At 48.6% G+C, this 22,890-nt stretch overlaps 1 protein-coding gene across 1 annotated transcript in view; it reads left to right on the top strand.

Moving 5' to 3' along the window:
- LOC147110814 (arf-GAP with dual PH domain-containing protein 1-like) overlaps positions 1-22,890 on the top strand; it is a 138,067-nt gene that overhangs the window by 18,005 nt on the left and 97,172 nt on the right. The window contains exons 3-4 of the mRNA XM_085999965.1: positions 5,369-5,515; positions 10,097-10,180. Of these exons, the coding sequence (XP_085856091.1) occupies positions 5,369-5,515; positions 10,097-10,180 (231 nt within the window). The remainder of the gene's footprint in view (positions 1-5,368; positions 5,516-10,096; positions 10,181-22,890) is intronic.

Raw genomic sequence — 22,890 nt, 5'->3', positions numbered from 1 at the left:
CATGGGGGAGTCTCTGCCACTGATGTGATGTTGAATAACTGGATGCACAGGGAGAGTCCAGTACGGAAAAACTGCGAATGGGATGTTGAGGCACGGAAGTGCTAGGCCCGGAGTGTCCTTTTTATTTCTCGCTCCCATCTGGTTCGGCGGTTTTCCAGAGGGTGTCTTCTCCTTCGGCCTGGGTCGTCGATGATCTCCCGACAAAAGTACCCGGGCCACCCTCCTTCGTCTTCCCGTCGTAGTCGAGCCTTGCCTGGCCGAGCTGACTTCCCAGCCAAAGTCTTCTCGTCGTCGCCGAAAGTTACGAATTGTACCGAAGAAGTGAATCGTCCTACGAATGAAACGTAGCCGTCGAGGTGAAGCGTTGCCTCCCGTGTGTGTGTTTTTTGATGGACTTTCAAATCCATAATTATACTCTTTTGGGACAGTCTTATCTCCCGCCAGATCATAGTCCAGTCTTTGTAATATTTTTGGCGGGCAGAAATCTCTGCAGGGGCGCTTTGTCTTGTAACGGGAGCCGGTGATAGCTTAACTGGCCTTCCTGGCCGATAATGTCTTTTACTTTGTCACCGTAACTCGGTTCGCATATTGATCGGTCTGGAGATTTCCCTTGATGGCTGTTAAACGGTTTTTCCTTTGTACATTAAATGGGTTTAAGTGTTCATTCATTGTCCGCCCATATCTTGATGGGCCCCATCCTGTTGCCTGAAACTGTCTTGTACTTAGAATCCAATTGAATATGTATGCCCATTTCCCTGAGTTTCGGTTTCCCGATACTGGCTTTCGCGGGCTTACTGTTCTCAATCCACAAGCCTGTCTGGCTTGCAGTAACAGCAATCAAATGGTCCCAGAAACTGATCGCGAGGTCCGGCGGCCATTTTGTATGCCCTTTTTTCAAAGGTTTTATCTGTACAAGCTTCTTTTGGTCAATAAAGCTGTATAATTAATCCTGTTATCTTGTGTGATTATATCAATGAAAATTTTCGAATCTTACAGACCCTCCACTCTCCCTTCTCATGCATTATCTTCTTCTGAAGCCTTTGCTTTTCACTACACTAGATTTCAAAATGGAAATATGGTGTCTATTGATTATTTTCAAATGTTCGTATGTAAAAAAAATTAATAATCTAATGGTTAATGGAAAGCAAGGACATGTCAAATACGAACCAAATACACACAGGTCAAGTCTGAAATGGTTCCTTGTAACAGTCCACTGAAGAGGGACAACTTGAGGCAGCTTCCAGTTTCCACTGGGACACTGTCAAAAGAAAACAAGTTTATACGAGATTGAGCCCACTCGAGATTGGTTCACTCCCTGTCAAAGGGCAGATCAGATCAGTTCTGGGCCCAGATTCATGGACATCCCTCAATGGGAAGAATAGAAACTGCATTGGGATATGATATCAATGCAGGAGAGAAGCACTCGGGGAAATTAACGTCAAGGATTAGGAGGCCGCGACAGTGGAAGACAAATTGTGAACAGCAAAAGGCCTCCTTCGGGGGTTGCCAACTCTCCAGGATTGGCCTGGAGTCCCCAGGAATTAAAGATCATTCTCCATGGAGAATAGATAGGCGTTTCTGCGGCCGCAAACGAGACTCCAAGATGGTATGTTGCCTCGGAGCGGCTGCAGGGCATTCTGGAGAGGGAGGGTGAACAGCCAGCTGTCGTGGTGCATATAGGTATCAACAATATAGGTAAAAAATGGGATGAGGTCCTAAAAGCTGAATATAGGGAGTTAGAGGGTAAATTAAAAAATAGGACCTCAAAGGTAGTAATCTCAGGATTGCTACCTGTGCCACGTGCTAGTCAGAGTAGAAATAGAAGGATATTTCAGATGAATATGTGGCTAGAGGAATGGTGCAAGGGAGAGGGATTCAAATTCCTGAGACATTGGAACCGGTTCTGGGGGAGGTGGGACCAGTACAAACTGGACGGTTTGCACCTGGGCAGGACCGGGATCGATGTCCTAGGGGGAGTGTTTGCTAGTGCTGTTGGGGAGGGTTTAAACGAAAATGGCAGGGGGTTGGGAACCAGTGCAGGGAGACAGAGGAAAGAGAAGCAAGGATAGAAGCAAGACAGGAAGGAGAAAAGCAAAAGTGAAAGGCAGAGAAATCAAGTGTGTAAATCAAACAGGGCCACAGTAAATAATAATTCTAAAAGGAATAAGAGTGTTAAAAAAACACGCCTGAAGGTTTTGTGTCTTAATGCGAGGAGCATTCTAATAAGGTGGATGAATTAGCTGCGCAAATAGATGTAAACGGAGATGATATAATTGGGATTACGGAGACATGGCTCCAGGGTGATCACGGCTGGGAATTCAACATCCAGGGGTATTCAATATTCAGGAAGGACAGGCAAAAAGGAAAAGGAGGTGGGGTAGCATTGCTTGTTAAAGAGGAGATTAACACAATAGTAAGGAAGGATATTAACTCTGATGATCTGGAATCTGTATGGGTAGAGCTGAGAAATACCATGGGGCAGAAAATGTTAGTGGGAGTTGTATGCAGACCCCCAAACAGTAATGCTGAGGTTGGGGATGGCAGTAAACAGGAAATTAGAGATGCGTGCAATAAGGGCACAGCAGTTATCATGGGTGACTTTAATCTACACATAGATTGGGCTAACCAAATTAGTAACAATACTGTGGAGGAGGAATTCCTAGAGTGTATACGGGATGGTTTACTAGACAAATATGTTGAGGAACCAACGTATCAGGCCATCTTAGACTGGGTATTATGTAATGGGAAAGGATTGATTAGCAATCTTGCTGTGCGAGGCCCCTTGAGGAGGAGCGATCATAACATGATAGAATTCTTCATTAAGATGGAGAGTGAAGTAGTTGACTCAAGAGACTAGGGTCCTGAATTTAAATAAAGGAAACTATGATGGTATGAGGCGCGAGTTGGCTAGGATGGATTGGGGAATGTTACTTAAAGGGTTGACGGTGGATAGGCAATGGCAAACAGTTAAAGATCACATGGATGAACTACAGAATTTGTTCATCCCTGTCTGGCATAAAAATAATACAAAAAAGGTGACACAACCGTGGCTAACATGGGAAATTAGGGATAGCATAAGATCCAAGGAGAGGATATATAAATTGTCAAAAAAAAGCAGCAAACCTGAGGATTGGGAGCAGTTTAGGATTCAGCAAAGGAGGACAAAAGGATTAATTAAGAGGGGGAAAATAGATTATGAGAGTAAGCTTGTAGGGAACATAAAAACTGACTGTAAAAGCTTCTATAGATATGTGAAGAGAAAAAGATTGGTGAAGTCAAGCGTAGGCCCCTTGCAGTCAGAATCAGGGGAATTTATAATGGGGAACAAAGAAATGGCTGACCAATTAAATACATACTTTGGTTCTGTCTTCACAAAGGAGGACACAAATAACCTCCCAGAGATGTCGGGGAACATTGGGTCTAATGAGAGGGAGGAACTGAATGAAATCAGTATTTGTAGGGAAATGGTGTTAGGGAAATTGATGGGATTGAAGGCCGATAAATCCCCAGGGTCTGATAATCTACATCCTAGGGTACTTAAGGAAGTGGCCCTAGAAATATTAGATGCATTGCTGATCATCTTCCAAAATTCTATAGATTCTGGAGCAGTTCCCATGGATTGGAGGGTAGTTAATGTTACCCCACTATTCAAAAAAGGTGGTAGAGAGAAAACAGGGAATTATAGACCGGTAAGCCTGACATCAGTAGTGGGGAAAATGCTAGAGTCTATTATAAAAGATGTAATAGCAGAGCACTTGGAAAACAGTGACAGGATCGGACAAAGTCAACATGGATATACAAAAGGTAAATCGTGCTTGACTAATCTACTGGAATTTTTTGAGGATGTAACTGGTAGAATAGATGAGGGAGAACCAGTGGCTGTGGTGTATTTGGACTTTCAGAAGGCTTTCGATAAGGTCCCGCATAAGAGATTAGCGTGTAAAGGTAAAGCACATGGGATTGGGGGTAAGGTACTGACTTGGATAGAGAACTGGTTGGCAGACAGGAGGCAAAGAGTTGGAATAAATGGTTTTTTTTCCGAGTGGCAGGCAGTGACTAGTGGGGTACCGCAGGGATCGGTGCTAGGACCCCAGCTATTCACAATATATATAAATGATCTAGACGAGGGAACTAGATGTAATATCTCCAAGTTTGCAGACGACACAAAGCTGGGTGGACGTGTGTGCTGTGAGGAGGATGCAGAGAAACTCCAGTATCATTTGGACAGGTTGGGTGATTGGGCAGATGCATGGCAGTTGCAGTATAATGTGAATAAATGCAAGGTTATCCACTTTGGTGGCAAAAACAGGAAGGCAGATTATTATCTGAATGGCAATATATTGGGAGAAGGGGAAGTGCAACGAGACCTGGGTGTCCTTGTGCACCAGTCACTGAAGGTAAACATGCAGGTACAGCAGGCAGTTAAGAAGGCAAATGGTATGTTGGCCTTCATAGCGAGAGGGTTCGAGTACAGGAGCAAGGATGTCTTGCTGCAGTTGTACAGGGCCTTGGTGAGACCACACCTTGAGTATTGTGTGCAATTTTGGTCACCTTATCTGAGGAAGGATGTTCTTGCCATGGAGAGAGTGCAGCGAAGATTCACCAGACTGATACCTGGGATGGCAGGAATGACGTATGAGGAGAGATTGGGTTGATTGGGCTTATATTCACTGGAGTTTAGAAGAATGAGAGGGGACCTCATTGAAACTTATAAAATTCTAACAGGACTAACTGGAGATAGTACCCTGTCCCCGATCTCTTCGAAACCTATAAAATTCTGTCAGGCCTGGACAGACTAGATGTTCCCGATGGCCAGGGAGTCCTGAACCAGGGGTCATAGTCTAAGGATAAGGGGTAAGCCATTTAGGACTGAGATGAGGAGGAATTTCTTCACCCAGAGAGTGGTGAACCTGTGGAATTCTCTGCCACAGAGGGCGGTGGAGGCCAGTTCATTAAATATATTCAAGAAGGAGTTGGATTTATTTCTTAATGCTAAAGGGATCAAGGGATATGGGGAGAAGGCAGGGACAGGGTACTGAATTTGGATGATCAGCCATGATCTCATTGAATGGCGGAGCAGGCTCGAGGGTCCAAATGGCATACTCCTGCTCCTATCTTCTATGTTTCTATGTTTCCAGGACACGGCTGGGAGCAACACCCGGGAGAGAAATCAAACGGGCATTTTAATTTACTTTGAACACCTGGCGTTTATTAGTTACAAAAATATTGGAGATGGGGGAATAAAGGTTGTTTGACCGGGCGAGGCGGGTGGGGGACTTTTGCCGATACCTCCAGGAATACGTGCAACCAGAGTTGGCAGCTCTACCCCCATCAGTTCTGCTCACATTTTGCTTCCTCCATTTTTCAGGCAAAAGATCCGAAAGCCATTCTGAGGCTCGAACAAATCAACGCCACCTTTCAACCGGCGAAAATAGGGAACCCTAACGGACTGCAAATTACATATTTAAAAGATAACAGCACAAGGAATATCTTTGTGTATCACGAAGATGGAAAGGTGAGGTAAATGCATTATGCAAATTGAATAGCTATATAAAAATGGATCAGGAGAATTTATGCGGGGGGTTGTTGGAAGAAGATCGTGCACCCTTATCTTTTATAAATTGTGGTCCTGGGGTTTTTGCAAATGGTTACAGCCCACTGCGCTCAGTCTAGCCGACCGCAATAGGCAGACCGCTAGTGGTCAGCGGTCACTTTGGTTGTGTTCCAGGTCTCAGTGCAGTGACCCACGAGCAGGTTTCTTGAGAGCTGCTATTTTTGTGTTGATTTGGTGCTGTTTTAAATGTTGGTTTTGAGAAACTCCAAAGTACACTTGCCAGATTTTCCATAACCGGCGGCCGGGAAGCCACACCTGGGTCGGTTTTCACTGCCGTCGCCTGTGTTAACAGGACTTTCTCAAAGTGAGATCGGGCACTTTACCATCCTGTTAACACTGGTGGTGCAGCCCTGCCATTTTGAATATACAGTGCGCCCTCCACACAGCACTGGAACCCAGCCTAGAATATCTGCTCAGGTCTCCCAAGTGGGACTTCAACAACCCCCAATTTCTTCTTTTGAAATAGTGCGGTGGGATCTGTGGCACCGAACACATTTACACCACATATAATCCACTCTGCCTTTCATTATGGTCCATGTCTTCTCAGAACTTTCTGGAGCCCGTACGATCAGATAACACATCCCTACTTCTCCTCCTCACACAGGCACCTGATAATATGGCGTCGCATTCGGTTCCTTGAAGTAAAAACCCAGAGTCGTCCAGTGCCATCTCCGCGCCAAGTCCAAAATGTATCATCTATACTTACTTGAAATTACAGTAATGGTTTAAACACACGGTATCAGGTGCACAGTGTGGGTCACTGGCTTGACCAGTGGGTGGACAGTGTGGGTCACTGGATTGACCAGCGGGTGGGCAGTGTGGGTCACTGGACCAGCGGGTGGACAGTGTGGGTCACTGGGCCAGTGGGTGGACAGTGTGGGTCACTGTACCAGTGTGGACACTGTGGATCACTGGACCAGTGGGTGGGCAGTGTGGGTCACTGGACCAGCGGATGGATACTTTGGGTCACTGTACCAGTGGGTGGGCAGTGTGGGTCACTGGACCAGTGTGGACAGTGTGGGTCACTGGACCATGGGTGGACAGTGTGGGTCACTGGACCAGTGTGAACAATGTGGGTTACTGGACGAGTGGGTGGACAGTGTGGGCCACTGGACCAGGGCGGACAGTGTGGGTCACTGGACCAGCGGGTGGGCAGTGTGGGTCGCTGGACCAGTGTGGACAGTGTGGGTCACTGGACCAGTGTGGACAGTGTGGGTCACTGGACCAATGGATGGACAGTGTGGGTCACTGGACCAGCGGATGGACAGTGTGGGTCACTGTACCAGTGTGGACAGTGTGGATCACTGGACCATGGGTGGACAGTGTGGGTCACTGGACCAGTGTGGACAATGTGGGTCACTGGACCAGTGGGTGGACAGTGTGGGTCACTGGACCAGGGCAGACAGTGTGGGTCACTGGACCAGCGGGTGGGCAGTGTGGGTCGATGGACCAGTGTGGACAGTGTGGGTCACTGGACCAGTGTGGACAGCGTGGGTCACTGGACCAGTGTGCACAGTGTAGGTTACTGGACCAATGGGTGGACAGTGTGGGTCACTGGACCAGTGGGTGGACAGTGTGGGCCACTGTACCAGTGTGGACAGTGTGGATCACTGGACCAGAGGGTGGGCAGTGTACATCACTGGACCAGCGGATGGGCAGTGTGGGTCACTGGACCAGCGGGTGGACAGTGTGGGTCACTGGACCAGTGGGTGGGCAGTGTGGGTCACTGGACCAATGTGGACAGTGTGGGTCAGTGGACCAGTGGATGGACAGTGTGGGTCACTTGACCAGTGTGGACAGTGTGGGTCACTGGAGAGTGGGTGGACAGTGTGGGTCACTGGACCAGTGTGGGCAGTGTGGGTCACTGAACCAGTGAGTGGACAGTGTGGGTCACTGGACCAGTGTGGATAATGTGGGTCACTGGACCAATGGATGGACAGTGTGGGTCACTGGACCAGTGTGGACAGTGTGGGTCACTGGACCAGTGGGTGGACAGTGTGGGTCACAGGACCAGTGTGGGTCACTGAACCAGTGGGTGGGCAGTGTGGGTCACTGGACCAGCGGATGGACAGTGTGGGTCACTGTACCAGTGGGTGGGCAGTGTGAGTCACTGGACCAGTGTGGACAGTGTGGGTCACTGGACCATGGGTGGACAGTGTGGGTCACTGGACCAGTGTGAACAATGTGGGTCACTGGACGAGTGGGTGGACAGTGTGGGTCACTGGACCAGGGCGGACAGTGTGGGTCACTGGACCAGCGGGTAGGCAGTGTGGGTCGCTGGACCAGTGTGGACAGTGTGGGTCACTGGACCAGTGTGGACAGTGTGGGTCACTGGACCAATGGATGGACAGTGTGGGTCACTGGGCCAGCGGGTGGACAGTGTGGGTCACTGTACCAGTGTGGACAGTGTGGATCACTGGACCATGGGTGGACAGTGTGGGTCACTGGACCAGTGTGGACAATGTGGGTCACTGGACCAGTGGGTGGACAGTGTGGGTCACTGGACCAGGGCAGACAGTGTGGGTCACTGGACCAGCGGGTGGGCAGTGTGGGTCGATGGACCAGTGTGGACAGTGTGGGTCACTGGACCAGTGTGGACAGCGTGGGTCACTGGACCAGTGTGCACAGTGTAGGTCACTGGACCAATGGGTGGACAGTGTGGGTCACTGGACCAGTGGGTGGACAGTGTGGGCCACTGTACCAGTGTGGACAGTGTGGAATACTGGACCAGAGGGTGGGCAGTGTACGTCACTGGACCAGCGGGTGGGCAGTGTGGGTCACTGGACCAGCGGGTGGACAGTGTGGGTCACTGGACCAGTGGGTGGACAGTGTGGGTCACTGGACCAATGTGGACAGTGTGGGTCAGTGGACCAGTGGATGGACAGTGTGGGTCACTTGACCAGTGTGGACAGTGTGGGTCACTGGAGAGTGGGTGGACAGTGTGGGTCACTGGACCAGTGTGGGCAGTGTGGGTCACTGAACCAGTGAGTGGACAGTGTGGGTCACTGGACCAGTGTGGACAGTGTGGGTCACTGGACCAGTGGGTGGACAGTGTGGGTCACTGGACCAGTGTGGGTCACTGAACCAGTGGGTGGGCAGTGTGGGTCACTGGACCAGCGGATGGACAGTGTGGGTCACTGTACCAGTGGGTGGGCAGTGTGGGTCACTGGACCAGTGTGGACAGTGTGGGTCACTGGACCATGGGTGGACAGTGTGGGTCACTGGACCAGTGTGAACACTGTGGGTCACTGGACGAGTGGGTGGACAGTGTGGGTCACTGGACCAGGGCGGACAGTGTGGGTCACTGGACCAGCGGGTGGGCAGTGTGGGTCGCTGGACCAGTGTGGACAGTGTGGGTCACTGGACCAATGGATGGACAGTGTGGGTCACTGGACCAGCGGGTGGACAGTGTGGGTCACTGTACCAGTGTGGACAGTGTGGATCACTGGACCATGGGTGGACAGAGTGGGTCACTGGACCAGTGTGGACAATGTGGGTCACTGGACCAGTGGGTGGACAGTGTGGGTCACTGGACCAGGGCAGACAGTGTGGGTCACTGGACCAGCGGGTGGGCAATGTGGGTCGATGGACCGGTGTGGACAGTGTGGGTCACTGGACCAGTGTGGACAGTGTGGGTCACTGGACCAGTGTGCACAGTGTAGGTCACTGGACCAATGGGTGGACAGTGTGGGTCACTGGACCAGTGGGTGGACAGTGTGGGCCACTGTACCAGTGTGGACAGTGTGGATCACTGGACCAGAGGGTGGGCAGTGTATGTCACTGGACCAGCGGGTGGGCAGTGTGGGTCACTGGACCAGCGGGTGGACAGTGTGTGTCACTGGACCAGTGGGTGGGCAGTGTGGGTCACTGGACCAATGTGGACAGTGAGGGTCAGTGGACCAGTGGATGGACAGTGTGGGTCACTTGACCAGTGTGGACAGTGTGGGTCACTGGAGAGTGGGTGGACAGTGTGGGTCACTGGACCAATGTGGGCAGTGTGGGTCACTGAACCAGTGAGTGGACAGTGTGGGTCACTGGACCAGTGTGGATAGTGTGGGTCACTGGACCAATGGATGGACAGTGTGGGTCACTGGACCAGTGTGGACAGTGTGGGCCACTGGACCAGTGGGTGGACAGTGTGGGTCACTGGACCAGTGTGGGTCACTGGACCAGTGTGGACAGTGTGGGTCACTGGATCAGTGGATGGACAGTGTGGGTCACTAGACTAGTGTGGGCAGTGTGGGTCACTGGACCAGTGGGTGGGCAGTGTGGGTCACTGGACCAGTGTGGGCAGTGTGGGTCACTGGAACAGTGGATGGACAGTGTGGGTCACTGAACCAGTGGGTGGACTGTGTGGGTCACTGGACCAGCCGGTGGGCAGTGTGGGTCACTGGACCAGTGTGGGCAGTGTGGGTCACTGGATTGGTCAGCAGTGGTTGTATTTAAAGGATATATTTGCTACTTCTTTCTCCTTGTAAACAGGAAATAGTTGACTGGTTCAATGCAATCCGAGCAGCTCGTTTCCATTACTTACAAGTGGCGTTCCCCGGAGCGAGTGACGCTGATGTAAGTCCCATTATACATTTAACTTCTTTACCCAGAGGGTGGTGAGAATGTGGAACTCGCTACCACACGGAGTGGTTGAGGCGAATAGTATAGATGTATTTAAGGGGAAACTAGATAAACACATGAGGGAGAAAGGAATCGAAGGATATGTTGATGGGGTTAGCTAAAGAGGGGTGGGAGGAGGCTCCTGGCATGGACCAGTTGGGTCGAATGGCCTGTTTCTGTGCTGTACATTCTGTAATTTTCAATTATGTTTTTTACAAAATTGGATCTTTAATCAATTTAAATCAGATGTTGTCCCGTCTATTCATCCTGTTTCACAGTTCCTGATGAAATAAAGCTTTTCTTGATCACGAATTTACTTGGAGGGAATAAATGGATGGCACCAGGGCAGTGATTTCACCCTGTGAAGTGTCACAATCTCCTGGAGGTCCCACCGTACCAGAGAGAACTGTAATGGGGAATATTCAGCGTGACTCCATGCTGTGACTGCGCTGGTTGAAAATTATGTCACTTGGGTAATCGCGGTGCCGTGGAGATCAATTAACCTTGACATGTTCCTGCAAGTGCCAGGTTTTCCAGAGCTATAATATCAGTCAGTGCTGTAATATCAGTCAGTGCTGTGGTATCAGACAGTGCTGTAATATCAGTCAGTGCTGTAATATCAGTCAGTGCTGTAATATCAGTCAGTGCTGTAATATCAGTCAGTACTGTAATATCAGTCAGTGCTGTAATATCAATCAGTGCAGTAATATCAGTCAGTGCTGTAATATCAGTCAGTGCTGTGATATCAGTCAGTGCTGTCATATGTCAGTGCTGTAATATCAGTCAGTGCTGTGGTATCAGTCAGTGCTGTAATATCAGTCACTGCAGTAATATCAGTCAGTGCTGTGATATCAGTCAGAGCTGTAATATCAGTCAGTGCTGTAATATCAGTCATTGCAGTAATATCAGTCAGTGCTGTGATATCAGTCAGTGCTGTAATATCAGTCAGTGCTGTAATATCAGTCAGTGCAGTAATATCAGTCAGTGCTGTGATATCAGTCAGTGCTGTCATATGTCAGTGCTGTAATATCAGTCAGTGCTGTGGAATCAGTCAGTGCTGTGATATCAGTCAGTGCACAAATATCAGTCAGTGCTGTGGTATCCATCAGTGCTGTAATATCAGTCAGTGGTGTGGTATCAGTCAGTGCAGTAATATCAGTCAGTGCAGTGATATCAGTCAGTGCAGTAATATCAGTCAGTGCAGTAATATCAGTCAGTGCTGTAATATCAGTCAGTGCTGTTGTATCAGTCAGTGCTGTAATATCAGTCAGTGCTGTAATATCAGTCAGAGCAGTAATATCAGGCAGTGTTGTAATATCAGACAGTGCAGTAATATCAGTCAGTGCTGCAATATCAGTGCAGTAATATCAGCCAGTGCAGAAATATCAGTCAGTGCAGTAATATCAGTCAGTGCAGTAATATCAGTCAGTGCTGTAATATCAGTCAGTGCTGTTGTATCAGTCAGTGCTGTAATATCAGTCAGTGTTGTAATATCAGTCAGAGCAGTAATATCAGGCAGTGCTGTAATATCAGTCAGTGCAGTAATATCAGTCAGTGCTGTGATATCAGTCAGTGCTGTCATATGTCAGTGCTGTAATATCAGTCAGTGCTGTGGAATCAGTCAGTGCTGTGATATCAGTCAGTGCTGTGATATCGCTCAGTGCAGTGATATCAGTCAGTGCTGTGATATCAGTCAGTGCTGTAATATCAGTGCAGTAATTGACGTGCGGTGAAGATCATGTCCATTGTGCCCCTTAGTGGACGGAATCCGCATTGCGACTCTGGGAGGAGCTCTTCGGCCACTGGGAGAAGGCAATTGAGGAGGATTCTTGTGATGACTTTCCCTGTGACAGACAGCAGGGAAACTCCTCAGTAATTACTGCAATCGGAATTGTCTTGAAGATGGTCACAATTACGGCATCTCTGAGATCCCCTGGCATGCTCTCCTCCTTCCAGATAAGAGAAATGAGTTCATGAATTCGAGCCAGTAGTGCTTCTCCGCCATGCTTTAGTGCCTCGGCGGGGATTCCATCTGTTCCTGAGGCCTTGTTGTTCTTCAGTTGTCGGATGGCCATTTCAACCTCATGCCGGGCTGGGGTTGTGCTGAGATTCCTCAAATTCGGCTGCCCTCAAAAGTTTGTCACTATCCTCCGCCTGCTTCACGACGACATGCAAGCCGTGATCCTGACCAATGGTTCTACCACAGACCCAATTCACGTTCGAACCGGGGTCAAGCAAGGCTGTGTCATCGCACCAATGCTCTTCTCGATCTTCCTTGCTGCAATGTTCCATCTCTCCCTCAGTAAGCTCCCCACTGGAGTGGAGCTAATTTACAGAACAATCGGGAAACTGTTCAACCTACGTCCCCTCCAGTCCAGATCCAAGGTCGTCGAATTACAGTATGCAGATGATGCTTGCGTCTGCGCTCACTCGGAGGTCGAACTCCAAACCATCGTCAACACCTTCACCGAAGCATACGAGAGCATGGGCCTTGCACTAAACATCCGTAAGACAAAGGTCCTCTACCAACCTGCCCCCGCCACACAGTATTGCCCCCCGATTATCAAAATCCACGACAAAGCCATGGACAACGAGGACCACTTTCCATACCTCGGGAGCCTACTGTCAACAAGGGCAGCCTTCAGTCGCCTGAGGAAGAGAGTGTTTGAAGACCAGGACCTCAAACCCGGCACTAAGCTCATGGTCTACAGAGCAGCAGTGATACCCGCCCTGCTGTATGCCTCAGAGACATGGACCATGTACAGCAGGCACCTCAAAGCACTGGAGAGGTACCACCAATGCTGCTGCCGCAAGATCCTGCAAATCCATTGGCAGAATAGGCGCACCAACGTCAGTGTTCTTGCTCAGGCCAACATCCCCAGCATCGAAGCTTTGACCACGCCCGATCAGCTCCGATGGATGGGTCACATTGTCCGCATGCCCGATATGAGACTCCCAAAACAAGCGTTCTACTCGGAGCTCTGGCATGTCAAGAGAGACCCAGGTGGGCGGAGGAAATGCTTCAAGGACACCCTCAAAGCCTCCTTGAAAACGTGTAACATCCCCACTGACACCTGGGAATCCCTGGCCCAAGACCGCACAAAGTGCAGGAGAAGCATCCGGGAAGGCGCCGAACACCTCGAGTCTCTTCGCCGAGAGCAAGCGGAAGCCAAGCGCAGGCAGCGCAAGGAGCGCACGTCAGCCCAAGTACCCCACCGACCCATCCCTTCAACCACCGTCTGCCCCACCTGTGACAACGACTGTAGGTCCCGCATTGGACTAATCAGTCACCTGTGAACTCATTTTTAATGTGGAAGCAAGTCATCCTTGGTTCCGAGGGACTGCCTAAGAAGAAGAAGATCAGTCAGTGCTGTAATATCAGTCAGTGCTGTGGTGTCAGTCAGTGCTGTGATATTAGTCAGTACACAAATATCAGTCAGTGCTGTGGTATCCATCAGTGCTGTAATATCAGTCAGTGGTGTGGTATCAGTCAGTGCAGTAATATCAGTCAGTGCAGTGATATCAGTCAGTGCAGTAATATCAGTCAGTGCAGTAATATCAGTCAGTGCTGCAATATCAGTGCAGTAACATCAGCCAGTGCAGAAATATCAGTCAGTGCAGTAATATCAGTCAGTGCAGTAATATCAGTCAGTGCTGTAATATCAGTCAGTGCTGTTGTATCAGTCAGTGCTGTAATATCAGTCAGTGCTGTAATATCAGTCAGAGCAGTAATATCAGGCAGTGTTGTAATATCAGACAGTGCAGTAATATCAGTCAGTGCTGTGGTATCAGTCAGTGCTGTGGTATCAGTCAGTGCTGTAATATCAGTCAGTGCTATAATATTAGTCACTGCAGTAATATCAGTCAGTGCTGTGGTATCAGTCAGTGCTGTAATATCAGTCAGTGCTGTAATATCAGTCAGTGCTGTAGTATCAGTCAGTGCTGTAATATTGTAGGATTCGCAAAAATCCATGAAATACAGTATACGGGTAGGGCCCCTGAAGTGGCCACATTGTGAGAACACAGAATGGAGTTGGCAGTTCTCATGGCCCAGTTCAAAAGGACACACACAGAGTACCTAACAGCAGTCTGAGTCATCATCGATTAGAAGAATCCAAAATCTTACTGTTTTTGATATTGTAATGTGGTTACAGCAGTAAACAAAACTATTAGCACCTGGAGGTGCGCTAATCGCTGGCAGAGCGGTAACCGATCTCAGAAACTGCTGAGCACACACAAACGAAGGGACACTAATCGGATTCCCATTAGTTCGATTTGCGAGCAGTTAAAATTAATGTGCTTGCTTTTGTTAAAGCAACCTTAACAAAGGAAAGCGGTTGATTTGGCGCCAAGATTAGGGCCAGAAAAGAGTATAACCGTTCAGGTAAATCGTCAGCAAGTCAGTCTAAGATTCGACCAGAGTAAGGAAGACTCCTCCGGAGACGGTTCACACCGTGAAGTCCAAGTCCAGTTACCATCAGGAGTCCGAGGACCGTGCGGAACAGAAAACGGCTCGAGGATTTCGGAGGACTTCCAAAGTTTGTACAGGAGAGCGAGTCCAGGAGCCGGTCCCATAAGGAAGGTCGGAGGTCCCGGACGACACCAAGTAACAGGGTCCAGGAGCCGGTCCCATAAGGAAGATCGGAAATTCCAGACGTAACAAGAAGTACCAAGGTGCAGAAGGGTTTTGAAATTCTGGTGAGCATAAAGGCCCAACTCTACCTAACTGACATAATTGAGGTATATTCAGTAACGGGAGGGTTTGTAACGTTAAGGGTATTTGTAAGTCAGGAGTGTGATTTATCCCTCGATGTGTCCGTGCGCTTCCCTCAGCCCCGCTTTTAGCTTATCGCTATTTTAGAACTGTTTATATGCTTTAAAGTTATTTTTCTCAGTGTATAATTTAGTCCTCTGTGAGAAACGTTATTTTTCGTCTGCATTTATTCTTGCCATTTTTCCCTGTGTACATTCTCTTTCAAAAATAAAGATCGTTTTGATTTAAAACTCAATCTGTCTCATCTGACCATTTGTCTTCCGAGTCACGAGTTGGGCCAACACACAAAGGTTGTCTGGCAATAAGCCCAGTGTCTAGAACCGTGAGGAGGGAGCGCTTCGAAACCGCTCACGAGTAGTGCGAAAATCAAAACCGATTTAGCACACCATAAGCTCGTTAAAACGACCTCTTACAGAATGGCGACCGTGGCAGGACACTGGCTACAGAAACCTTGTGTGGTGGACAAAGACTCGGGTGAGACAGATGTGATGGAAGGTAAGTTAGCTTCCTACGTGTGTGGGAAAGTCAATGTAGCGAAAAAATGGGTGTATGACATGTTAGGAGCCGAGCGTCCCCTAAAGGCAGCCGCTCAGTGGACGGCTAGTAAAAAGCACCGCAAGGGCATTGAGAAAGCGGTATGGCTCATGTGTTATAAAAAGCAGGTTCTGGTACTGGACCACGCGGTGGCCAATAAAGAATCTAAGATTAGGTATTTGTCCCAAGAGCTGCAGGAAAAGGTTGCAGCAGAAGGGAAAGTGCTAGTGGCCCTGGAGGCAATAAGCCAAGAGAGGGCAGCGATGGTCCGGGATCATCGGGGGAAAGTAGAGCACATGGAAAGCCAGGCCGCTGAAGTACAACGTGAGCACCAAGCCAGGGTAGAAAGGCTAAAGGGCAAGATAGCTGAGTTAGAGGGGAGTGCTAGCTTTAGGGTAGAACATGTTGAGTACCAAGCAAGAGAATCTAGGGAAAGAGAAAGGAAGTTAAAGGCGGAAATTAGCAGTCTCACAGAGGAACTTAAGGCACAGGAGGAGAAAGTAGCCCAGGTAAAAGCAGCTTATAAAGTGGCTTGCGCTCAGGGGTTTGAGGAAGCAGACCACGGCCCCTGTAGGCAGGAAATTGAAAGCCTATGTATGGAGTTGGCCAAAGCAAAGGGGATGATATGTCTCATTAGCCCAAAAATCGGCCAGGTCGAATTTACCGGCAACCCAGTCAGGGCAGTCCCGCAGGCAGCCCCTAGAACTAAACGGGTTAGGGAACCTGAGGTTGCACAGCCACCACCCCTAGCCCCTAGTTTTCCAGAGGTCTGGGAACAGGAGCAGGTGGGGGATGAAGAACCCCAGGTAGACCAGGCTAGCCCAAGAGAGAGTCAGGGACCGGGACCGGTGTATCCCGTTATACAGCGGAGGTACGGACCACCCGGTAACGACGGGGAAACTGGGGACATCCAGAACCAATTCCAGATTCCACACGGTACGCAACAATTGCGTGCCATGGTGAGCTACATCCCCAAGCTCACCATGAGGGGGGACCCTTCCCTGCACTTTAGGGAGATAGAGCAGGCGGCCTGTGTAAATGACTGCGATGAGGCAGAAAAGGCCAAAATTATGCTGTTCTCCCTGGGTAGCGATCTCCTCCAGACGCTACCCGATGAGTGTAAGAGGGGTCAGGAGAATTATGGCAAGCTCAAGGAAGAGATCCTGGAGGCCATGGGGATGAACGAGGGGAGTCCGTTCTCCCGGGTAGAGAGAACAGTCCAGCTCCCCGGGGAATTCCCGCAGGCGTTCGCGGACAGGCTGTGGCCAGTCTACCAGGGTGCGTGCCCGGGAATGCCGGCGCGAGCGCACCTGGACGGGGAACCGTTAGTTCACTGGCTAAGGTGCCTTATGAACAACTCCCTGCCCCGCATTGGAATGCAGGCAATGGCCTGGTTCGACCCCCGAAACCCTCTGACCACGGAGGCGACGGTAATCCGCCAACTCACTGTCACCTTTAGAAACGGGAGGGATAGTGAGACACCCCAGCAAAAAGGGGAGGTTTGTGAGGTCAGGCCTGGTGACCAGCCCCGTAAAGAGTGGCGCCAGGAAGGGAGCCGTCCCAACCAAAGCAGGCAAACGTGCTACGGTTGCAGGAAGGAGGGGCATTGGCGCAGGGACTGTAAGAATCCCTGGAAGGACACAAGGGAAAAAGTTCCCACAGCCCCAGTCCAAAAGGCAGAGACAGAAATTGCTCCCGCTGGGATTGAGTCATTTTTAGAGGCCATGCGGTCTCTTCTGACTGGCCAGGGAAGTACAGCTGCTGTAGTTCCCTCCCCCACCTCTGCCCCCCCACAATGACTAGAGCCAGCGTAGTCTGTCGACCTGTGTCCCCCAGAAAGACATGCACAGGAAAAGACCTCCAGTAAAATGGAGGAATACCTGCAGTGCCAGGTTGCGGAGGCTAAGTTAGTTGAGCAGGCTTTAAGGGAGGAGAATGCAATGTTAACAGCGAGGGCTGGCAGTTTAGAGGGTCAGCTAAAGGTTTTTAAAATGGTTCATGAAGATTTTCAGCCACCAGCAGCGGGTGGTGAGGGGATACCTGCCCCCAGTACAGGAGTGGGTAGGGAAGAGGAGATAAAACTAGATTACTGGCTAGCTGCCAGGTATATTAAACAGTGCAAGCTGTTTAAGCCGGAGGCAGGGAAACAGACAGCAGGGGCTGAAAAGGCCAGTAAAGAGTTAAACGCTGTAGGGGAGCTGCAGCCACAGGTGACACAGGCTGGACGTGCAGCCTGCGTGAGGGGAGGAGTGGTCTCATCTAAACAGGAGACTCCCCCATTGTTCTGGGACCCAGAAGGGGAGGAGCCGGAGGTCTTAGGTCCTGTCCCTGGTTACCCAGAAGGAGAGGAGCCGGAGGTCCCAGGTCCTGTCCCCGATCACCCAGAAGGGGAGGAGCCGGAGGTCCCAGGCCCTGTCCCTGGTCATAATGAAGCCGAGTCGGAGGACGAAGGTCCCGCCCCATAACTGCGGCGAAGGGGAGGAGCCGGAGGTTTTAGGTCTTGCCCCTCAGTGTAGCATTAGAGAGGTGGCATCTGGGGGCGGGGACTCTCAACCTGGAGTCCCAGGTAGCAAAGAGGTGCCTGCCGCTGACCCAGAGCCTAGGGAGGCGGAGCCTGCGGGAGGAAGCCCACAGCCGGCAGCCGTGGGGAAGCCACGAACTGCAGCCAGGGCCAAAACTCCAGCCAAGGGTCCGACCCATGAGGAAACCTCATATGTGGTGACCGTCAGACGGTCAGATAGAAAACCGCAACCGAAGAAGGTCTGGTCGCCGGTTTTCACAAAAGGAAACCCCCGTAAGAAAGCTGTGGGAAGTTTAAACAGTCCACAGCCAGCAGCCACGGGCTGCCTGGGACTAGCAGCTGAGACTGATGTGGGAACGCCGCAGGGGGAGGCCTGCGACAGTCCCCGCAGATTATAAGCTGGCCGTCCGGAGACGGGCGGCAGATGTACATAGATATATATAGTTTTGGAGAATAAGGTTTAGTTATTGTTATTTTAGAATGAACGTATAAGGTATTCCATTGGATTGTTTTGTACATTGGATGGTTTTGTATTATTGAAATAAGATTATGTTACGACTCTAGGTGAGTCTGTATATTGCTTAAAGGTTTGTCTCCAATAGGAAATGTTTTCTCAAACTTCGTTGTTCGGAATGAGGAAAGTGCGGGCGAGGTACACTCCTTAGCAAGGTAAATTACGGGGAAGGTCAGTTGGGGAGGGAACGGATTTGTGCTCACCCAAAGACATTTTATGATACAAAGACGATTGAAGATGCTCATTGTATCACAGGGAGGGCTGTAGGATTCGCAAAAATCCATGAAATACAGTATATGGGTAGGGCCCCTGAAGTGGCCACACTGTGAGATAACAGAATGGAGTTGGCAGTTCTCATCGCCCAGTTCAAAAGGACACACACACAGTACCTAACAGCAGTCTGAGTCATCATCGATTAGAAGAATCCAGAACCTTACTGTTTTTGATATTGTAATGTGGTTACAGCAGTAAACAAAACTATTAGCACCTGGAGGTGCGCTAATCGCTGGCAGAGCGGTAACCGATCTCAGAAACCGCTGAGCACACACAAACGAAGGGACACTAATCGGATTCCCATTAGTTCGATTTGCGAGCAGTTAAAATTAATGTGCTTGCTTTTGTTAAAGCAACCTTAACAAAGGAAAACGGTTGATTTGGCGCCAAGATTAGGGCCAGAAAAGAGTATAACCGTTCAGGTAAATCGTCAGCAAGTCAGTCTAAGATTCAACCAGAGTAAGGAAGACTCCTCCGGAGACGGTTCACACCGTGAAGTCCAAGTCCAGTTACCATCAGGAGTTCGAGGACCGTGCAGAACAGAAAACGGCTCGAGGATTTCGGAGGACTTCCAAAGTTTGTACAGGAGAGCGAGTCCAGGAGCCGGTCCCATAAGGCAGGTCGGAGGTCCCGGACGACACCAAATAACAGGGTCCAGGAGCCGGACCCATAAGGAAGATCGGAAATTCCAGATGTAACAAGAAGTACCAAGGTCCAGAAGGGTTTTGAAATTCTGGTGAGCATAAAGACTCAATTCTACCTAACTGACATAATTGAGGTATATTCAGTAACGGGAGGGTTTGTAACATTAAGGGTATTTGTAAGTCAGGAGTGTGATTTATCCCTCGATGTGTCCGTGCGCTTCCCTCACCCCCGCTTTTAGCTTATCGCTATTTTAGAACTGTTTATATGCTTTAAAGTTATTTTTCTCAGTGTATAATTTAGTCCTCTGTGAGAAACGTTATTTTTCGTCTGCATTTATTCTTGCCATTTGTCCCTGTGTACATTCTCTTTCAAAAATAAAGATCGTTTTGATTTAAAACTCAATCTGTCTCATCTGACCATTTGTCTTCCGAGTCACGAGTTGGGCCAACACACAAAGGTTGTCTGGCAATAAGCCCAGTGTCTAGAACCGTGAGGGGGGAGCGCTTCGAAACCGCTCACGAGTAGTGCGAAAATCAAAACCGATTTAGCACACCATAAGCTCGTTAAAACGACCCGTTACAATATCAGTCAGTGCAGAATTATCATTCAGTGCAGTAATATCAGTCAGTGCTGTAATATCAGTCAGTGCTGTTGTATCAGTCAGTGCTGTAATATCAGTCAGTGCTGTAATATCAGAGCAGTAATATCAGGCAGTGTTGTAATATCAGTCAGTGCAGTAATATCAGTTAGTGCTGTGGTATCAGACAGTGCTGTAATATCAGTCAGTGCTCTCGTATCAGTTGGTGCTGCAATATCGGTCAGTGCTGTAATATCAGTCAGTGCTGTAATATCAGTCAGTGCTGTAATATCAGTCAGTGCTGTAGTATCAGTCAGTGCTGTAATATCAGCCAGTACTGTAATATCAGTCAATGTATCAGCCAGTGCTGTAATATCTGTCAGTGCTGTGATATCAGTCAGTGCTGTAATATCAGTCAGTGCTGTAATATCAGTCAGTGCTGTCATATCAGTCAGTGCAGTAATATCAGTCAGTGCTGTGGTATCAGTCAGTGCAGTAATATCAGTCAGTGCTGTGATATCAGTCAGTGCAGTAATATCAGTCAGTACAGTAATATCAGTCACTGCAGTAATATCAGTCAGTGCAGTAATATCAGCCAGTGCTGTGATATCAGTCAGTCCTCTTGCGTCAGGCAGTGCTGTAATATCAGTCAGTGCTCTGGTATCAATCAGTGCTGTAATATCAGCCAGTGCTGTGGTATCCGTCAGTCCTGTAATATCAGTCAGTGCTGTGGTATCAGTCAGTGCTGTAATATCAGTCAGTGCAGTAATATCAGTCAGTGCAGTAACATCAGTCAGTGCTGTAATATCAGTCAGTGCAGAATTATCATTCAGTGCAGCAATATCTGTCAGTGCAGTAATATTAGTCAGTGCTGTGGTATCAGTCAGTGCTGTGCTATCAGTCAGTGCTGTAGTGTCAGCCAGTGCTGTAATATCAGTCAGTGCTGTATTATCAGTCAGTGCTCTGGTATCAGTCAGTCCTGTAATATCAGTCAATGCTGTGATATCAGTCATTGCTGTAATATCAGCTAGTGCTGTAATATCAGTGAGTGCTGCAATATCAGTCAGTGCTGTAATATCAGTCAGTGCTGTAATATCAGTCAGTGCTGTGGTATCAGTCAGTGCTGTGGTATCAGTCAGTGCTGTGGTATCAATCAGTGCTGTAATATCAATCAGTGCTGTAATATCAGTCAGTTCTATTATCTGTCAGTGCTGTAATATCAGTCAGTGCTGTAATATCAGTCAGTGCTGTAATATCAGCCAGTGCTGTAACATCTGTCAGTGCTGTGATATCAGTCAGTGCTGTAATATCAGTCAGTGCTGTAATATCAGTCAGTGCTGTAATATCAGTCAGTGCTGTAATATCAGCCAGTGCTGTAATATCAGTCAATGCTGTGATATCAGTCATTGCTCTAATATCAGCCAGCGCTGTAATATCAGTCAGTGCTGTAATATCAGGCAGTGCTGTAACATCAGTCAGTGCTGTGGTATGAGTCAGTGCTGTAATATCAGGCAGTGCTGTAATATCAGTCAGTGCTGTGGTATCAGTCAGTGCTGTGGTATCAGTCAGTGCTGTGGTATCAATCAGTGCTGTAATATCAGTCAGTGCTGTAATATCAATCAGTGCTCTAATATCAGTATGTTCTATTATCAGTCAGTGCTGTAATATCAGTCAGTGCTGTAATATCAGTCAGTACTGTAATATCAGCCAGTGCTGTAATATTTGTCAGTGCTGTGATATCAGTCAGTGCTGTAATATCAGTCAGTGCTGTAATATCAGTCAGTGCTCTGGTATCAGTCAGTCCTGTAATATCAGTCAATGCTGTGATATCAGTCATTGCTGTAATATCAGCTAGTGCTGCAATATCAGTGAGTGCTGTAATATCAGTCAGTGCTGTAATATCATGCAGTGCTGTGGTATCAGTCACTGCTGTAATATCAGTCAGTGCTGTAATATCAGTCAGTGCTGTGGTATCAGTCAGTGCTGTGGTATCAGTCAGTGCTGTGGTATCAATCAGTGCTGTAATATCAATCAGTGCTGTAATATCAGTCAGTTCTATTATCTGTCAGTGCTGTAATATCAGTCAGTGCTGTAATATCAGTCAGTGCTGTAATATCAGCCAGTGCTGTAACATCTGTCAGTGCTGTGATATCAGTCAGTGCTGTAATATCAGTCAGTGCTGTAATATCAGTCAGTGCTGTAATATCAGCCAGTGCTGTAATATCAGTCAATGCTGTGATATCAGTCATTGCTCTAATATCAGCCAGTGCTGTAATATCAGTCAGTGCTGTAATATCAGTCAGTGCTGTAACATCAGTCAGTGCTGTGGTATGAGTCAGTGCTGTAATATCAGGCAGTGCTGTAATATCAGTCAGTGCTGTGGTATCAGTCAGTGCTGTGGTATCAGTCAGTGCTGTGGTATCAATCAGTGCTGTAATATCAGTCAGTGCTGTAATATCAATCAGTGCTCTAATATCAGTATGTTCTATTATCAGTCAGTGCTGTAATATCAGTCAGTGCTGTAATATCAGTCAGTACTGTAATATCAGCCAGTGCTGTAATATTTGTCAGTGCTGTGATATCAGTCAGTGCTGTAATATCAGTCAGTGCTGTAATATCAGTCAGTGCTCTGATATCAGTCAGTGCTGTTATATTAGTCAGTGCTGTGATATCAGTCACTGCAGTAATATCAGTCAGTGCTGTAATGTCAGTCAGTGCTGTAATATCAGTCAATGTTGTGGTATCAGTCAGTGCTGTAATATCAGCCAGTGCTGTAATATCAGTAAATGCTGTAATATCAGTCCGTTCTGTAATATCAATCAGTGCT

Source organism: Somniosus microcephalus, chromosome 11 (assembly GCF_052327205.1).
Source record: "Somniosus microcephalus isolate GS21.2 chromosome 11, FLI_Smic_1.0, whole genome shotgun sequence".
Lineage (NCBI taxonomy): Eukaryota > Metazoa > Chordata > Chondrichthyes > Squaliformes > Somniosidae > Somniosus > Somniosus microcephalus.
The sequence above is the reverse complement of the archived record's forward strand: the minus strand, read 5'-3'. Positions and strand labels throughout refer to the sequence as shown.